The following is an 18,535-nucleotide window of genomic DNA, read 5'->3' as shown; positions in this document are numbered from 1 at the left end:
TCCATTGGTTTGTGCCGTGCCAGGCTGGAATTTAAGCTCCGCGGGTTAGTCCGCGCTACATTGTTGTGGCCGCAGCGCGAAGCCATGTGGTAGGCCCTGAAAGTCAATCCATGTCCACATCGCATTCCGATCATTGTTGATCTATTGTAATTCTACGCATCAGTGCGGTCCAGGTTCAAGACGCCGCATTCGCCGTAGAAGTGCAGCGCAAATATAGCGCACAGAAATCGCCTCAGCGCAATCCAGAACACTCGCTCTATCCTCGAAGGTTCGCCAGCGACTTCAACCTCACCCTTGATCGGTCGAATTCACGCAAGAACTCTTTTCGAACGAACAACGCATTACATCTTTCGCTATGGCCTCGGGCCTTACTCGTCGCCGTGGTGCGGGTGGCGCAGGATCCGGCGAGAACGGCGGAGGCAGTGATGATGTCGGCCGCGTCTCATCTCCTGCTCCACGAAACAACAACTCAGATGTGAGGTCGCCCGAGACATCCTACGAGAGCGGCGAGAACGGCCATCGGATCGCCTTCGACCCTCGCGACATTTCAGAGAGTGCTGAGCGCTCCAAGCAACCCAAATTGACGTTGATGGAGGAGGTTCTGCTCATGGGATTGAAGGATAAGCAAGGATATCTAAGCTTCTGGAACGACAATATTAGTTATGCGCTACGAGGATGTATCGTCATCGAGCTGGCCTTCCGGGGAAGAATCGCCATGGAAAAAGACAGCAACAGGAGGCGCTTCCCACTTGCGGATCGCACAATTGAGGTTGTGGACGATAGCCTGACGGGCGAAGTATTGCTGGACGAGGCGCTGAAGATGATGAAGAGCTCGGAGAAGATGAGTGTGGCTTCATGGATTGACCTCATGTCCGGTGAGTACAATCTTGGACAAAATAAGGCCGCGCAATCGCTAGGCTTGTCATTTTCACTTCCAACGATCTAACGTGTAGCTATGCAGGCGAGACATGGAACCTCATGAAGATCGGTTACCAGCTCAAGCAAGTTCGTGAGCGACTCGCGAAGGGTCTTGTCGACAAGGGCATCCTTCGCACCGAGAAGCGCAACTTCCTCCTCTTCGACATGGCTACACACCCCGTCGCCGATGGCGGTCCTAAGGACGAGATCCGCCGACGAGTGCGCGCCGTGCTAACCAACCGCACCGTTGTCCTCCCTGCGACTCCATTCTTCCCCGACGAGATGGAGTTCCGATACACGCGCACCATCGCAATGCTCTGCGCAGCCTATGCAGCAAATGTGTTGGAAAATGCGCTGACAACCCTCTCACATGAGGCGCGCGAGCGCGCCTTTGCTCAGGTCGATGAACTTCTCGCCGAGTACTCGCAATGGCCCTTCGCCAAGCGAACAGGTGGTTCGAATGCAGTTGGTGCCAATCTGGAGCAGGTCATTCGTGACGAGATCAATGGCTCTGACAAGGAGTTGTCCCTCGAGGTTCGTAATTGCGTTCTCGTTAGAAAGCTTCGGTACTGCTCTGTCGTGTTCGCATTACTGATATTTATTCTCCCTCGAACAGGTTGTTGCTGCTTGTCTCAGCGTCTTCACCCGTCTCGATTCGCTGATCTAATTCACTTTCAAGAGGCGCCCTTGCTTGGGCAGTCTACACTGGGATATTTTCACCCGGGCGAAGTATAAGGACGATCAATGATGGATGTCTTGATGCGAGTTGTTTTTAATCATCACCTGCGAGGTCGTCCCTTTCTCACGAATCCGCTTTTGTTCTGACGCCGGTCCTCACTACAAAGCCATCTGAGCGGGCCCACACCGTTCTTGCTACGATGGGACGATCACAATGCGACCAGCACTATTCAATATACCTAGGGATGTGTCCGTTGGCGCATGAAGGCGTTCGGCGCACCTCACGTGGTAGTATCTCTCCATTGTGCGGCTTTTCCCTTGCACGCGTTCGATATTCTAACTTGATGAAAGATAACTATCGTTGGCTGTAATTGCATCGTCTCTCGTTCCACGTAGATCAGCTGTGTTGAAATACTGTCTCAGCTCGTTTGTAATTTGGTTTCAGCGGCACTCACGCGATTACACTCACATAAAATTTGTCTTGCAGTGAAGAGGCTTGTTCTTGGACTTCAACCGGTCACTCGGAGAAGCGCCTGACACTTGTATAGTAGAAAATTCGGTTAGGCAGTACAAACCGCACACATACGCCGTATCATATTGTCAACATCCAGAACAATCAGAAGACATTGACCAGCCAGCATATCTTTGTAGGATGACCTCAGTCTCCATGGGCCTGGTGGGTGTGTTGCCCCAATAAAACCCTATTCTGACCCTAAAGAGCAAACTCCCGAACTAGGAAATTTGAAGTATTTGGAGCCGAGGTGTACATGGGTGGAGATACATGATCAACAGAGCTCTATGATCAGTATACGATAGACATGCTACGAAGCAGACCCGTGCAGTGAGTCACTGGTGAATACTTGCTGTCAAATCGCGGAAGCTGCTACCAAGGTCACAAAATGACGCTTGTGATCGGACCTCGTCCGATCACTCGTCTACTCGTTGCAAACAGGTGATCATTTCCAATGCTTAAACGAGCCGGCAAGGTTCGTACGATTTACTCCATCCTGACAGTGGTGCAGAGGCGAGATTGCTACTCGGATCATCTCTGCTGCTCGTGAACTCGACATTGAGACATTTGCTGTCTACACCGAAAACGACGTCAGCCACACATACAACGCAGGTCGAGCAGTTCGCCTTGAGTCACCCGCATCCTACATGAAGATTGATGAGATCTTAAGAGTTGCTCAGAAGCATAATATCGATGCGATCCATCCTGGCTATGGCTTTCTGTCCGAGTCCGATGACTTTGCTCTACGAGCTGCGCAAATAGGTGTCATGGTCGTTGGTCCTGGAGCGTTGAATTTGAAACGTACTGGCGACAAGCTACAAGCACGCCAACTTGCTCAAGAATGTGCAGTTCCTGTCCTACCTGCATTTACGACGCCAACTGGCAGCGTGGATGGAGTTGCAAGGTTTGCGAAAACGAATGGACTGCCGATCATGGTCAAAGCTGTCGACGGCGGTGGTGGACGGGGTATTCGTCTGATTCGCACAATCGAAGATATTCCGAGTCTGACGACACGTGCAATTGAGGAGAGTCCTTCCAAGCAAGTGTTTGCGGAGAAAGCTGCGGTCGATGGCTTTCGTCACGTCGAAATCCAGATTCTTGGCAACGGACAAGGTCAAGCGATGCATTTATGGGAGCGCGAATGCAGCATACAGCGGCGCTATCAAAAGATCGTTGAACTAGCTCCCAGCACGATACAAGGTCGGGCGATCGTTGCACCCTTGATCGAAGCTGCATTGAGGATCGCCACAAAGGTACGTCGCTTGCTTTAACGAGAATCCCGATCAAGCTAATTGATTATTTCAGATTCGTTACGCATCTCTCGGCACGTTCGAGTTCTTGCTCAATCCTCAGACGAAAGAGTTCTACTTCCTAGAGATCAATCCACGGCTGCAAGTTGAGCATACTATCTCCGAATCAATATGCTCCACCGACATAGTGAAGGCCCAATTAAGATTGGCTCAAGGTGCATCGTTTGAGGAAGCTGGTCTCATTGGAATTTCGCAAGACCCTCTCTCCCCACCGCAACAGCATGCTATCCAGCTGCGGCTTACGGCAGAAGATCCTCACAAAGGCTACTCCTTGAGCATTGGAAAGATCCAATCTTTTCGATTTCCCACAGGTGCTGGTGTTCGGGTTGATACGGCCCTCATAGCTGGTGCGCCCGCGGTCGTCACATCTGATTTCGATAGTGTCATTGCGAAAATCATTGTCACCGCGCGGACATGGTCAGATGTCGTCAAGAAAGCTAGACGAGCCATTGATGACACCACCGTCACTGGAATTACCACCAACTTGGCATTGCTGAGTGCAATTGTATCTCACCACGACTTCGAAACCGGAAATTGTGACACGCGATGGCTGGAGAGTAACCACGAATCGCTGCTTGAGCAGAGTGGAGGTCTCGCCCGCGATCAAGACCCGTTCCATGGCCTTGTCAATCAGCAGGCACTGTCCGGCACAGGTTTTACTGGTGCGACGACAGCCAGCAGCACTTTATTCCGCAAAGATGATGCTTGGACTGTCAGCCTCAAGCCGCAGGGCAGCAAGGATGCAAAAGTTCATCACCTTCAACTTACCAAGGTGCTGCGAAACGACTTTCCTGACAGCTTCGCAGCAGATATGCTGTACACCTCGCCTGGCGAACAGTCTGTGGTGTATACAATGGACCTCAAAAGCACGTCTGCGTCCGGATCGGCGATCAGTGCACAGCATCGACAGGGCTCGCGATCGAATCCGAACCACGTCATTGTACCGCTTTCTGGGAAATTGGTTGAGGTCCTGGTTGACGTCGGCGACATCATTGTGAAGGATCAAGCCGTCTGTGTTATCAAGCAGATGAAGATGGAAGTAGAAATCCGGTCGCACAAGGCGGGTAGGGTGACATGGGTCACTGAAGCAGAGGACGACGAAGATGTGGCAGAGGGCATACTCGCCGCCATCGTAGAGGACGAGCTAACGCAAGCTAAACTCTGAGCCTGCTAGAGACGCCCTTGATCGTCAGCGCACGACCTCACTAAATAGGACAGGAAGCAACTGGAAATATCGCAATCATGAACTGATTCAAGTTCTATATTCACTATGACAATGTTACATATCGCGCCTTTGGCAAACATAGGTTTGCTTTTATCCCGTCAGAACATCGAAGGTCATTTCCATAAAGGCATTGTGAAAACGAGTGGTGAAAAATGTTGAAAATGCGTGATGATGAGACGTTCCCGCGGGACCTGCCATCCGAACTCATCTCGAACTGCTCGCGGAGCTCTCTCCTGGCTTCACTTTCATCATTTCATGCGGTTGACTTGGATCTTGTGGGTCCATGAATCGTAAAAGGACATGCTTGAGCTCCTTGAAATCGACCGGCTTTGTCATGTAATCGTTGAAACCAGCCGCCACGCATTTCTCATAGACGTCGTCTAGAACATTCGCTGATAGGGCGATGATTGGAATGGCTCTGTGCTTGTTCCTCTTCTCCCATTTGCGGATCTCCCTACAGGTCTGGTATCCATCTTTATTGGGCATGTGTAAATCGCACAAGATCATGGAGAAGTAACCCGGAGGCATGGCGAAGACTTTATCGGTGCACTGAACGCCATCAAAGACCGTGTCGACTTTGATGGCAGACTTTGAGAAAAACTTTAGAATGACGAGCAGGTTCGTTCTGTTGTCCTCGACAATCAGAACACGTTTGTCACGATTTCCGAGGCGTAATGTGAGCTCTTCAAATACTTGTTTTTGGTTTGTGGCGACCTGCTTTGCGCTGTCTTGGTTGCGATCGTTGCTCATTTCGCGTTCCTTCTGAGGATCAAAAATCAAACCAAGACGGGAAGGCTTCAAGGGTTTGAAAATAAATAGTAATCTCCGCAACACGGTGAGCTGGTCATAATTGAGAGTTGGTGCCTGCTCAATGATTTGCTTGCGTTGTGCTAGATCTGAGATGAGTACCACTGACGTGGACGAGCTCGATTGTAGGATTTGCGTCATTAATGCTATAATCTCCCCGATATCCTGCAGGTTGATTACGACATGAGAGAAAGTGATCGGTTCGACACCACCAAGGAGATTACGGCATTGGTCGAGACTCTCACGCGCCGTGATCTGGTGTGGGACATTCTTCGGTAATGTCTTTATTATGTGCTGCACGGTGGCTTGTCGACTGTATTCCAGTGATGCTATCACAAGGATCGAGAACATTGGAGGCGAGGATAGCGCGGGGGTGTTGGAGGCGGACTGCTTCGCAGTGTCGTCCGACGCGTCCGACATTTGTGACTGGGAATTAGACAGACGTCGCGTGTCCAGCGGGAGAGATAGCTTCATTGTACCGGCTTGAGGAAGCAACTCTGGCACGAATGACGACGCGGAAGATCGAGCAGAAGGGAGACTTCCGCTGCGAGCTATTGAATGCACAGATGGATCTGAACTCGCGGACGACACAGATGGCGAAGATTGCTTGGCGACATCTGGAGACGATGGCAAATACGGAGGTGTTTCGGTCACATCGTGCGCAAATCTTGGTGAAGGCCGGGACCTGGAATCTGAAGAAGACGAAGAGGTCTTGGCCAGGCTCGGCAAGGCCTTGATCGTAGGTCTCTCGAGGGTGGAAGCAGAGCTATCAGATGTCATTGCGTCATTCGGGGCAAGCGAAGGTAGATGATCATGTTCAGACATGAGTCCAGCTTGGATGACGAATGTAAAGGTTGATCCCTTATTTGGAACTCCTGTAGCGGTCATGTCGCCACCATGGAGCTGTGCAAGTTGCCTCGAGATCACCAAGCCTAGACCTGAGCCTCCATGTTGACGCGTGCTACTGCCATCAATCTGACTGAAGCGCTTGAACAAGAACTTGGCTTCTTGATCAGTAAACCCTCTACCAGTATCAATGACGTCGAATTTGATGAAGCTCTCGTCTGCCCCGAGCAAACCTTCGTCATCGGGTAGCTGGGAGCACCTCACAAAAACTTCACCTTTCTGTGTGAACTTGATGGCGTTGCCGACAGTGTTGAGCAGGATCTGACGAATCCGGAATTTGTCTCCCTTTATGATTGGCGGTACGTCTTCATCCACAAGGTAATTCAGTTCGAGGCCCTTGTCAATCGCCATTGTCGATGTCAGATCGTTCACTTCCTCAATGAGAGCACGGGGATAAAGCCAGTCTTTCTTCAGCGTAATCATGCCTGCTTCGGCCTTTGAAAGATCAAGGATGTCGTTGATCAAGCCTCGCAAGCCTTCTGTGCTGGTACGGATGATATTCACGTGTTCCATCTGCTCCGCGGTGAGATTACTATCCATGAGGAAATTGACCATGCCCGTAATGCCGTTGAGCGGAGTTCGAATCTCGTGAGACATGTTGCTCAGGAATCTCGACTTCTCGTCCATCGTCTCTTTAAGGTCTCTTTCGAGTGTCTTGTGGTCATTAATGTCCGTGCAGGTTCCATACCAAGTGCCTTCATCGTTGTCCTGCGAGTCCGCCTCCGCTAGTAATACGCGAACGAGATGCCAGCGGTACTTTCCATCCTTCGATTTCAATCGAACTTCGGTTGAGTACGAAGGTCGGCCATCTGCGTCTCGGCTTACCTTGAGGATACCGATACTCGCAAGTTCCGAAAGCTTCCGTTGTGGCATGATTGCCGTAGTTTGAGACGTAGGCGATGCAGTAGAGTCAGAGCTTGAGGGTGGCTTTTCGGTCTCTGAAGACGCAGTTGAGGATAAGGCCGATGCAGAAATTGTCCGTCTCGGTTCCGCAGGCATGGACGTAGGAACGTTTACAGGCTCGGCTGATCCATCTTCGAATATTGGAAACCGGCATTTGACAAGGTCGTCTGGATGTACATGCTCCAGGAAACCCTGCCCTAAAGCTTCTCGCTCGGATTGACCGGAGTATTGTAGCCATTGTGTGTTGCAGAAGGTTATCCCTTTTGCCTTTTGTGCCGAGAAGACTATCTGCGGGCTAGAATTTGCAAGGGCCTTGTACTTGGCTTGAGAAGCCTCGGTTTCCTTCTGGAACGCAATCTTGATTTCTGCCATGTGCTGCTCATGGAAGTCCATCATCGTGCCAATCCAATGCACAACCTTGTGCTCTTGCGTTTTGAGCGGTAGACATTTCACATAGAACCAGCGATATTTGCCATCTTTGTTACGCATTCGGACTTTTTGCGACAATTGCTGATTAGTCCTCAGCGAGCGATGCCATACGGAAAGGAACTCAGCGTGATCATCCGGATGTATTGCCTGCCAAGGATCCTTGAGCACCTGGCGGCTATCTTGTCCGCGATAATTCAACAGCTTCGCGTTCACCCAGCTGAGCTGTCCTGTTTCTGGCTGCGCAGTGAATATTTGAACGGGCACCGAATCTATAATCAATCTCAGAAGACGCTCAGATGGAGGAGGCATCTCATCTGAATGCGATGCTCTTCGAGTATGGCCCGCTTCACCTGGCGTCGTAGTTGAGAGACCGCCAAATGATGAGTCGAAATCTGCTCCATATGAATGCAGCAAGGTGTGATGCTTCTTCTGATGTGCGATGTAGTCGGGTAGATGGGCCATGGACGGCCGCGCGCTTCGAGAGGGCGAAGGAGTCTGTTCCTCATGCACAAGTCCGACCACTTGCTGCAACTTGTCGTCTCTGACATTTGACGCTTGTTTGTTCTGCAGATTCTTCTCCGCAGTAGCTGAGGGGCCCTCGGTAGCAGCTCGTTGCAGACCATGCTCTGTGTCTGTCTGCTGTCGCGTCACTCTGGTCGTGCTCACTGGCGCGCTGTTAGCCACGTGACTCCCTCTCTTTAAACGCTTCTGCGCCTCAAAATAGTCATTGCTTCTTTCGTTCCCGGCCGAGGGTGTTCCAGCAGTGGACCGAGGATGAGATGTCCCGGAGGTGTTCGTCTCCCAACCCGGCGTGCCCGAGAACGACCCTAGCGGACTGTTCTTTGAGCGCCCAGAATATTCGGATGGGCTTGTTACCGTGTCAGACACCATGTCAGATGTCCTCCTGAAGCCTGTGTTGACCACATCTTCGATGGACATAAGTTCAACAGTCATCGGCGCCGTCATGATGGTCTCCCCTTCTTCAGGTATTCGCTGTCGAATCCTTACGGCTTGACCCCGTAAAGCACTAAACTGTTGTGCAATGGAAAACGAGGTAGCGAGATGAGGCCCAAGAAGTTTGAGAGAATGTACGAGATTGTCGGGATATGGCACGATGGATGTGAGGACCGAAAGTATAGCGATCGGTGCCATTCTTTGCAGATCGATGGTATTGCTTCGTTGGAGATTGCCGGCTCTGTGTTTTGATTGAGGCGTCATTCTGAGAGACTGCATGGGTTGAGAAATAGTGGGATGAATGAGCGGAATGTGTATGACTGTACTGGCACAGTCGATGCCTATGGCTTCGACCTGGAGCTCTTGAGAATAGTCTCGTGGACTGATGGCAGGATTGAAAGAGTCCTCTACTTGCTGCTCGTCAGACGCGAAGAAAGGGTTCCTCTCCTCATCTACCTGTATCGCGGGCGATGGTGCTGGTGACTGCGCCCATGGAGATGAAGGATGCTGTTCGTACTCTTCATAGTCCTTGCGTATGGAGGGAATATTATCAGCAGCGAAGGCACTGCGGTAATTCCCGAACAGCATTTCCTGCTTCGATGCGACTGAAGGGACAGATGTTGCGTCTGCTGATGGCTCTGAGGAATCGGAAGAGTAGTCTCGGATGACAGTAACGACTCTACCCCTTTGCAGTACACGATTAACGCCGCTCGTTTCAATAAGTGGCCGATTCTCTCGATCTAGGGCTCGTAAAGCCGAGTAAACATCAGCGTAGGGCCCAGCGTCAACCCCTCCGGCAACGCTGCTGAAGTCTGGGTCGCTCAGTGAAGTATGCCGCAAGTTTGCTGGTGTCTGCGTCGATTGAGAGGGTGTTCGTGACATTTTCGTCTGTCCTGTCGCATCGGCATTATATGTGACAAACCTCTGAGGGCCAGCGGGGCGCTGAGTGGTCTTGCCAGGCATTTCTGTTCCAGTAGCGTTGAGACTTGGACGTGCATCGCGGCCAAGTCCGGGGCTTCTCTGACCGTGGCCGGCATACGAGTGCCGTGCCTCCAGACGGGGACGAAGTCGCTCGGGATGCAATATCTGTGGACGTGCGTCGGAAGACGTTTCTGTAGATGGTTCGCGGAGCGTAAATTCAGGCCGGCCTAGTCCGCCAGCCTGAACATGTGCAGTCTGGGCTTCGACGATACTGTGAGACACGAACTCTTCGGGTCCGTTCATACTGAAGGTCGCCTTCAGCCCCCATGGTGTATTCTCTATGTCAGATGAGTCCGTTGGCATGATTAAAGTAGCACGATCTGCCTTGAAATGATCATGTAAGAGATTTGTCAAATTTGTCCACCATTCCTCGAGACCAGGCTCAGCATGTAATTTGAGACTCAAATTATACAGATTCGGCGAGGGATATTGGGATTCTTCGACGCCGGCAGGATGTTCGTCCGGAGGAGAGAAAGCGTCCATTACACTCGGAGTGGTGGCCGAAGACGTGAGCCCACTGTTGGTCCTCTGCGATTTGAACCTCTCGTGTATTTGGGTTCCTGACATCGTCGGTGAAAGGGCCGTAAACGGCTGATGAAGCCCACCGGACCATGCTCTGGGCGTTCCGGGAACATACGGGAATGGATATGAAGGTGTGCGAAGTGGAGTTTCTGCGCCAGTGGACCCACCACCTCGCACTGTTCGCTGAGATTCAGTCGACGTTGTGGAGACAGTAGACGCAGCACGAGCAGTCAAATGGTGCGCATTTGCCTGCTCCGCGCCGGCTTCTGATATTCTCGGAGGAGTCGGAGTCTCCTCTTTGATGGGCGACACGCGTGATACGCCGATAAGTGCTCCAGAACTTGAGCTTTGCCGGGCTCGCAGACGTGTCTGTTGGGAGAGCCTGGCGTTGACTGCAGCACGCAATTTGCTCAAATCTTCCACCTCCGATGCTTGCGACATATCCGGGCCATCAGGACCATCCTTTCCCATTGCCCATTCCGTGTCTTTCTGGCCGATATTGCCCAGATGAGATTGACCCGAACCGACACTGCGCGCTGAATTGTCTAGTCTCTTGTGCAGCTCTGATGCCTCCTGTACCTCCTGCTGACGCTGCCACGATCGCGTCGATGCCGATTCGTGCGTCGCTTGAGACTGTGATATATCGCTTTCCTCACTGTCCGACTCTCCCTTTGAAGACTCCTTTGATGATGAATCTGAGTTCATCGCAGCGGCAAGTGCATGGCCTGTTGTCTTGCTCGAGCAAGACGATCTCTCGAAGCGCAGGTAATGGTGGCGTTCGCGCTGCGATAACTCGTTATGCGAGGAGGATGATAAGGACAATGGGTCATGCAGCGACGGCTGCTGATCAATTCGCCCAACGGTCGTCGAGACGCTGTCGGCCGCCCAGGTGTTCGGTACTCAGTGTGCGCAGACTGCAAGCGTGGTGACTGATGACGTAGTGGTAGCAGACCACTTTGAATCTGCATGTTTGACGCAAACGGGCATCTGGCCAACTCCCCGACGCCAGCTTTGTCACCCTTTCTACTATTTTTTGGAATTGTCCTGGGACACGATCACGAACAGAATCTATTTCCATCGGACGAGACGATGCGATGCGGGTGTGGTACAGTAACACGAACAATCACTCTGCGCTCGTTTACACTTTTTAAAGACCCGTGCGCATTCTTAGCCCACCACCTCCAGGGTACGCACAATACACGTCGCAGGGAGGGTTGGGATTTCTGGTTACGCTTGGCGCTTACCGATATAGACTCCAGTAACGTACCCTATAGGCTTGTGGGCCACTATAGGCCTGTGGGCCACTCTTCGACACCAGCTGCATTGAATACTCAATATTTCTACTAATAATTGAAATGAAGCTATATGATTAGGAATTCTATGGGACAGGATGTCTATACTACAGTAGGACACGTCTTACACGTATGTCCTTCCAAATTGCAAGTGCTACACCGTGGTTTACGACGTGTCTGCTGGCTAGAGCCTGCTTCAGCTTGGCCTTGTTCTTCCGATAACAACGTGTTTACAGCCTTTGCAATAAGAAGAGCCTCGAATCCTTCTTTGTCAACACTTCCTTGAACCTTATAACGCGTTCTTGGACGTTGTTTACGCGCGCTCAGCGTCTGTACAGTCTGGCGGAGGTCGGACACTTCAGCTTGCAGAAGGGCCAGCTGAGCAGCTGCTTTATGATAGCCCTTAGCATTCTGTCGCAAAGCAGCAACTATTTCTGACAGTGAAATGCTTGAACGCTGCAGCTTGTTCTCAATATATGCTGTCTGAGAATCAACCTCTCGAGGGTTTGACGGCGTAACTGTAGTCCATTGTACTAGTGTTTGTAATGGAGGTGTTACTGTTCTTAATGTCAGCTTCTCTAGTACTGCTTCAGGATTGAATGGCACAAGGCCAGCACCGCGGAAGCCAGCTTGTATATTTGAAGCTGTAAATGCAGCAGCTATCGCGTGTGGGATCTCGGCAAGGAAGTCGTCCTTTGTTATGATATAATAAGACGCTCGGAAGAGCCGTTCAAGCCTTGCTGTATATGCTGTCTTCAAAGGACCGAAACAGCTAACATCGAGAGGCTGTAGACGATGCGAAGAATGAGGTGGTAAGCAGAGAGTGACAATGTTATGATCTTTGCAGTATTGATCGAATTCAGGCGTTAAATGGCTACCATGTCCATCAAGGACAAGAAGCCTTTTAACACCCTTTGTCGCTTGCTGCGTATGTCCATGGAAGTGCTCTATCCAACGCAGACCAAGAGCATTGCTTGTCCAGCCATTCTCGCTGCAGGCTAGAGTCCAGCGTGGTGGTAGTCCTTCAAAATAAGTCTTATTTAGCGTTACGCCTTTGAAGATCACGAATGGAGGGACCTGCCAGCCTCGAGCGTTGACGCAGGCAATAATGGTTACCCATTCAGAAGAATCCGATCCAATCAATGTTGGTCTTCCTTTCCGATCAGCTGTAGTTACAACATGGTGGTTGCCAGCTTGCCCAAGGCGGAATCCAGTCTCATCAAAGTTGTAGATATCGTCTTCAAGGATACCATGGAAATTGATCATGTTCTTCACCAATTCAAACCATTGAATATACGCGTCTTTCTGCTCGTTACGTGCACGCTGCCAATCCAGCCTTCGCGACAACTTTGTCTTAAGCCGTGGTGTCCTTTTAATAAAGTTATGTCGCCATAATTTACCAACAGGTTCAAGGCCCTTCTGCGTTGCAAGGATGTTCGCAATTTCCTCAACATGAGCAAGCGTTGGTGGCCATCCACGCGAGTCCATATCCAATATCCTTTCAATTATAACCTCCTCTTCAGCGACAGTGAATTTCCTTGAATTGACACCTTGCTGTTGTCTGGAAGGTCTGCTGTCAAGGCGGCGTTGGAGGGTGGTCCTTGAGACGTTATACGCGCGCGCAGTTGCTCGGATCGACTTGAATTGACCGGATCTGAATGCAGCGATAGCAGGAGCGTAGGAATCACGCGTCAATCGCGTATCCATTGTATGACGTGGATAATTATCGCGTGTTGAAGGAAAGAATACGTAGTGAGAATAGGAAGTGGCCCACAAGCCTATAGTGGCCCACAAGCCTATAGGGTACGTTAGAAGAAACCACCTGGTGAATCATCCTGCATTTGTTGATTTCATTCTGCACCTGGCACTTTGATCTACGACTCATCTACGATGAATTCTTTTTGCAATCCGCTATGTATGGATGTCGATCTCAAGAAATGTCAAAATTCAGTTGAAATTGAATGGATTTCGACACAGCGGACACGTGCTGGCGTTGCTCGTCTTAAACCATTTAAACAGGCAGCTCGCATGGAAAAGGTTCTTGCAGGTCGGGCAACGCTTGGTCGGCAGTTGTTTGTCGCCACTGATGATCGAGTAGCAGATGGCGCACTCGGTTTGACCTTTGAGTGCTCCAGTGACGTTTTTCCTCCAGGCCGACAAGCCGTCGATGATGCTGCCGTTCTGTACAGAATGAGGTTAGCCATGACTACACGCGCAGGCCGTGCACTTGAATCCTTACCGAAAATGTGATGACTCCCTGACAGTTGCGCAGCCAGCTTTGCCACTTCTCCTCCTTCACAGCTACGCGACTGACGCTGAGCACCTTCGCCGACTCCAGGGGATATGACTCCGGAAGGACGACCTTGATCGCCATGGTTTGTTCGTCGACCAGATAGCTCACGTTGACTTCTTTGCTTTGCATACTGGGCTTTACCGTCATGCTTTCGTACTCAGGGTCCTCCTTCACACTCTTCTCAGCCCAAATCGCCACCTCTTGGAGACTAGCATTGATGATACTTGGGCTGACGTATTTTGCCGTCCACGTCTCAATCGCTAGAGAGGTCTGTCTTGATCGCACATCGCGTACGTAGCTTTGGACTAAACTCGGTATGTGAAGCATTGAAAGGTAGAACAAATGAGCAAGTAGCCATTGCGCATCTTTCTCAGGGTTCGAAGCATTGTCAGGCTTGTAGTCCTGGATGTCAAACTTAGTTGCGTCAATAGGTTTGCCGTCTGTGTGCCCAAGCAGGTCGAATGTCAATGTCAGCAGGTGAGGGAGCACACCATTTCGTTTAATCTGATCAGTGTAGTCCGCTCTTACGCGGTAGCTTGAACTGATAAAGTGATCGAAAACCAGCCGCCAGCTATACAAGTAGCTTCTCAGCTCGATGGGCATTGTTCTCTCAAAAGAAGCATCTCCAAGCGTGTCGGCCGTTGGACTTTGCAGGAGAAGCGACAACAACTCGTCCGAGAGTCGAGCTGTCTTGTTATCAAGTGCAGCATCAAGAGAAATCTGCTCTTGAGAGGCAAGAATGTGCTTCTGGATTAATCCGAAAGCAGCGATCTGCAGTGAAGGTGACGACGAGAACATCACTGGGTACAGCTCTCCGATATCATCCATGACTGTCACGTTCAGACCGGTGATCTGGCGACATAGCAGTTCGTTTGTGGCCATGAGCGGTGCGTGGTCAGCGTCAGAGGCGGCCGAAAACGCTTTCAACAGATTCACGAGGCCACCCGTCACAGCGCCGCCATCGCCAAGAGCAGCGGAAAGATCATCGTTGACGTCTTCGGTAGTATTGTTGAGACGTGTTAGGCCCGCATACAACCTCAGCGACACATTGCCAAGCAAAATATGTTGCTCTGAGATCATTGCTCCTTCTGTGGCATTTGCGATTGATTTCCAGAGATTGAGAGAAGATTTCAAAATCTTGTCCCAATGCTCGCCATACATATCGGCCATGCTTGGCAAGAGGTGTGTCAAAGTCTTGTAAGTCTCTACTCTGGTGAAGGCTGATGTTTCGACGGAGATCCATGGTATGATGTGTTTGACAAAGAGGACGAGACGTGTTTTTGCTATTCCGGCTATCGCGTCCTCTTGAGTAGCAAGAATGACGTTCAGAATCACTAAGGCTTCAAGCGTACGCGATCCGGTAGCATCCAGTTCCGATGCTGTGAGCTCAGCAAGAAGTTCGTTGCACATGCGGCCGACAAGCTGACTCCCTGCCAGTGGCTTTGCCAGGCCCACCAGGCATTCTAGCACCGACAGTGGTTGCTTCTCCGCTCGTCGTGATCGAAGGATGTCTTCGCTAGTCTTGGCTTGAGTGCTGTGATAACCGGTAGCCTCGGAAGTGCTTTCGTTGACCTTGGAAATTGCTAATGCTGCGTAGTACGCCATTGGAGATAACAATGATGAGCCTGCCTTGATCTCTGTCAAGCATGCAACCAGCCCAGTCTCGAAGGAAGCGCCGTCAGCATTTGTTGTAGCGCTATTGTGATGAAACCTCTGTTGGACGACATTGGCGTCTGAAATGAACTGCAGCACATCGTTCTCTACTGATGTGTTCATTCTCGGATTCCAGAGCCCGTTTGTGCCAAGGATGCTCACATTGTCTTCAGCCAAGATTGTCGTGATGGCCAGCAATGCAACAAGAAAATCTAAGCGGTCGCGGCCGCCGACATTTATCGATGGTCGACTGAAAACCTTAGTCACATACATCGCAATTCTCAGGGCCGCAGAAAGCCCTTCGCCATCAAAGTTGACAACGGCACCTGGTGTTTGAGAGACGTTTTGTACCAAATATAATGCACCACCGAATGGGCTCAAAATGCTGAGCGAGCTTTTCGGTGGACTCAGCACAGCAAGCAGGGCTTCCTGCCAGACATTGATATCTGGTAGCATTGCGTCAATCTCCATCTGCTCTTGGCCATCACCTTCTATTCTATCGACCAATTCCGTGATCACCTGAATTGGTAGAGATTGTGCGGACACGTTGACGAGGTTCTGAAGCACTGCGCCATATTTGACATCAGAACCCGCATCGCTGATCGCAGAGCTCAAACGAGAGGACAATGCGTTAGCTCGGCCCGAAAGATCTCCCGTAGTAGACTGTTCGACAAGGAGTATGTTGGGCAATAGCTGGGTACCACTGCCATTGGCCTGCGTGATGAATTTCCGCATTGTATCATGATTGTTCTTCGCGAGCTGCTCAAAAGCTGCTATACCCGAGGGAAGTCCCTCGTTAGAGATGCTTAAAGAGGTGGTCATCTGGGTCAAGATCACGTCGGAAGTATCTTGAGGTATTGCGCCAATTTTCAAGAGATTCGAGAAGATAGTGGAAGCAGCGCTATCTTGCATTAGAGGAATGTTCGTAGCGAGGAAAGTCTGAAGCGGAACTGCGGTTCTCGCTACACGGACGGCCGTGGTGGGTGAGTCAAAGGGAAGAAGGGCGTTAATAGCGTTCAACATGACGATTGAAGTATCGCTGTCATTGCTCAACACTTGGTCGAGCGTTTTTGCGAACGCAGACTCGAAGAAGGGCTCTGCTTCAAGGGACAACAGACATTTGGCGAGCTCAGTCTGCGAAGGGCTTTGAAAGAGCCGCGGAATGTCGTTCTGAGCGATTTCAGATATTTGTGTGTGATAAATTGGCTCCTGGAGCAAATGCTTCCCACACGCTTGAAGTTGCTCTCTGACGATGGCTGCCGCTCCGTATGGTTTGCTGTTCCTAGATTTCAGTAGTTCTATGCAGCGCTCGATAAGATTTGCGCTTGATTGGGCTATAGTCGTGTGCATTGATGCGCCAGCTCCTAGATCGCTCCTCAGAATCTCTCTCTGGAGATCTGCCAACCGCTGCCCGGTTGAAGCAACAAGCTTTTGTGATTTATCGAAATTGCTGGACTGCTCAGGCTGGGACAGTCTTGCGAGCTCGATGACCCGGTTGCATATCGATGGCCATTCTTGCCGCAGAATAGTGCCAAACTGTGGAATTAGACAAACTTTCGCGACCAGCCCAGCTGGCTTCGCCCCTGCCACGTTCCATTTCTGCGCATCATCTGTTGGTAGCACGAATTGCTCAACTAATGGGAGAGCATAAGTTGCAAGGAGACTCTGAACAGCAGTCGCTTCTGCTCGCGGGACTAGGACATTCAGCAACTCCACGTACGCTGTCCATGCGGCCTGAGAAGCGAGGCGCTCTTCTTTTCTTGAAGCGCCCTCTCTGTTGGCCTCAAGAAGCTCAGCGATTCCATCAGGCGATGTTGGCAGGATGTCAGGAGGCAGAGCCTTGATGACATCTGATAGCGACGTCCAGAATGAGGCTACACCGGAGTGTGATCCATGCTTCAAGCATGAGCGGAGACGAGACGCAGCCGGTCGCTTGGCTGTGTATGCATGGGTCCATACGCCAGCAAATCGCGTGGTGAGGAACTCCACTGTCATCACATATTCCAAGGAAGATGCAGTCTGATCAGATGGAAGTCCTTTGTATATGTAAGCTGTGCTAACATTCTGGAGGTTTCTTTCAATCAACGAAGGTTGCTTCTTTCCACAGATCCTCACAAATCTATGCAGTGCGCGACGCACTCCAGCATCAGTATGGTATGCGAAATCCCAAAACTTGGCATCATCGAGAATGTTTCCATAACCCTCAGATTGCTTCGAAAGTTCGTCTTCCGACAGAGTCTCGATCAAGTTTGAGACCACTGCAATGGAAGCAGACACCACGCGGGCATATGTTGCTTCGGCGTCGTCAGCGCTCACCATGCGCTCATCACTCAGACTTTCAGGAGATTCTCTGAGTATCGCGTCCTCACAGTATTTCAATATTGACCCTTGGAACTTTTCACGGAGATTCTGCACTTTTTCCGGGCTGGGGAAGACGGCGTGAAGAGATTCGTGTGCAGCTTTCGCCGCCGCACGATCTGAATCGTAAAGCCCAGCAAGCCATGGCCCGGATATATTTGAAATGTGCTTGATAATCCTTTTACCGCATTTGGAACAGAGTTGCCCATTCAGGTTGAAAGTAAGTTGACGCACTCGACGAGAATTGTCGATTGTGAGCCTCGGGAAAAGTTTAAACTAGAAAAGAAGTAAATGAGTTAGATAGCTGTAAAATCAGCATACTGTAGTAGCTCGATGGACTCACCCATGCCTCCAGAACGCCTTCTTCAATATCGCTCGCTGACGTGCTGTACGTGTTAAGGAGATCTTCCAACGCTTTAGCTTTCGTTGTGCTGTCTTTCTTGAGGACATTTTTGAATGCGACTACGATGTTCGAATCACCGATAATTGAAAAGTCCGGCGGCTCCTGTACATAAGAGAGGGTGGAAGAGGGGGTTGAGCCAAACGCTGAAGTGCCAAACCCAGCAAGTCCGCCCACACGGCCGCTGCTGGCCTGCGATTTAAACTGACGCCTACTCATCTGAACGAGTTAGAGTTGATGTCCAGGTATTCAGGTGCGCTTCAATTGCTATCGCGAGTCCATCAGTAGCAGGACGAGGTTGTTTGACGTCCACTTTATCTTAACCGAACGTCACCAGCTGTAATTTCGTGCATGTGCAAGTATGACGCGGGTTCAGCCCCGCGACTCTGATGACG

The 18,535-nt window shown here is 50.8% G+C and overlaps 4 protein-coding genes across 4 annotated transcripts; 2 read left to right on the top strand and 2 right to left on the bottom strand.

Annotated features, from left to right (window-relative positions):
• The first annotated feature begins 101 nt into the window (after positions 1-101).
• K489DRAFT_342184 (GPP34-domain-containing protein) lies at positions 102-1,990 on the top strand. The gene is made up of 3 exons (XM_033602292.1): positions 102-875; positions 962-1,452; positions 1,535-1,990. Exons 1-3 carry the CDS (start codon positions 356-358, stop codon positions 1,583-1,585), a joined length of 1,062 nt encoding a protein of 353 aa, XP_033457509.1. The 5' UTR covers positions 102-355; the 3' UTR covers positions 1,586-1,990.
• A 505-nt stretch (positions 1,991-2,495) lies between these two features.
• K489DRAFT_323658 (uncharacterized protein) lies at positions 2,496-4,582 on the top strand (the record flags this gene model as incomplete). The annotated part of the gene is made up of 3 exons (XM_033601715.1): positions 2,496-2,548; positions 2,619-3,360; positions 3,413-4,582. 3 exons carry the CDS (start codon positions 2,496-2,498, stop codon positions 4,580-4,582), a joined length of 1,965 nt encoding a protein of 654 aa, XP_033457508.1.
• A 66-nt stretch (positions 4,583-4,648) lies between these two features.
• Positions 4,649-11,158, bottom strand: K489DRAFT_382410 (uncharacterized protein). Its single transcript, XM_033605366.1, has one exon. The coding sequence runs from the start codon at positions 10,847-10,849 to the stop codon at positions 4,847-4,849; it is 6,003 nt and encodes a 2,000-aa protein (XP_033457507.1). The 5' UTR covers positions 10,850-11,158; the 3' UTR covers positions 4,649-4,846.
• A 2,098-nt stretch (positions 11,159-13,256) lies between these two features.
• On the bottom strand, positions 13,257-18,490 carry K489DRAFT_403111 (uncharacterized protein). The gene is made up of 3 exons (XM_033607075.1): positions 18,084-18,490; positions 13,676-18,016; positions 13,257-13,617 (listed from the first exon to the last, which is right to left on the bottom strand). The coding sequence occupies exons 1-3, from the start codon at positions 18,357-18,359 to the stop codon at positions 13,384-13,386; spliced, it is 4,851 nt and encodes a 1,616-aa protein (XP_033457506.1). The 5' UTR covers positions 18,360-18,490; the 3' UTR covers positions 13,257-13,383.
• Between the last annotated feature and the right edge of the window lie 45 nt (positions 18,491-18,535).

This window comes from Dissoconium aciculare, assembly GCF_010015565.1.
Source record: "Dissoconium aciculare CBS 342.82 unplaced genomic scaffold K489scaffold_10, whole genome shotgun sequence".
Taxonomy (NCBI): Eukaryota; Fungi; Ascomycota; class Dothideomycetes; order Mycosphaerellales; family Dissoconiaceae; genus Dissoconium; species Dissoconium aciculare.
Note: the sequence above shows the minus strand (reverse complement) of the source record. Positions and strands in the feature narration are given on the sequence as shown.

Bases quoted from the DNA above. Each gene is read 5' to 3' on its own strand.
- K489DRAFT_403111 (XM_033607075.1), bottom strand. From the start codon at position 18,359: ATGAGTAGGCGTCAGTTTAAATCGCAGGCCAGCAGCGGCCGTGTGGGC. The intron at 18,017-18,083 runs GTGAGTCCATCG...CTTCTTTTCTAG, and splicing joins AAGGCGTTCTGGAGGCATGG to TTTAAACTTTTCCCGAGGCT. The intron at 13,618-13,675 runs GTAAGGATTCAA...CATTCTGTACAG, and splicing joins AGGGAGTCATCACATTTTCG to AACGGCAGCATCATCGACGG.
- K489DRAFT_382410 (XM_033605366.1), bottom strand. From the start codon at position 10,849: ATGAACTCAGATTCATCATCAAAGGAGTCTTCAAAGGGAGAGTCGGAC.
- K489DRAFT_342184 (XM_033602292.1), top strand. From the start codon at position 356: ATGGCCTCGGGCCTTACTCGTCGCCGTGGTGCGGGTGGCGCAGGATCC. The intron at 876-961 runs GTGAGTACAATC...GTAGCTATGCAG, and splicing joins ATGGATTGACCTCATGTCCG to GCGAGACATGGAACCTCATG. The intron at 1,453-1,534 runs GTTCGTAATTGC...TCCCTCGAACAG, and splicing joins ACAAGGAGTTGTCCCTCGAG to GTTGTTGCTGCTTGTCTCAG.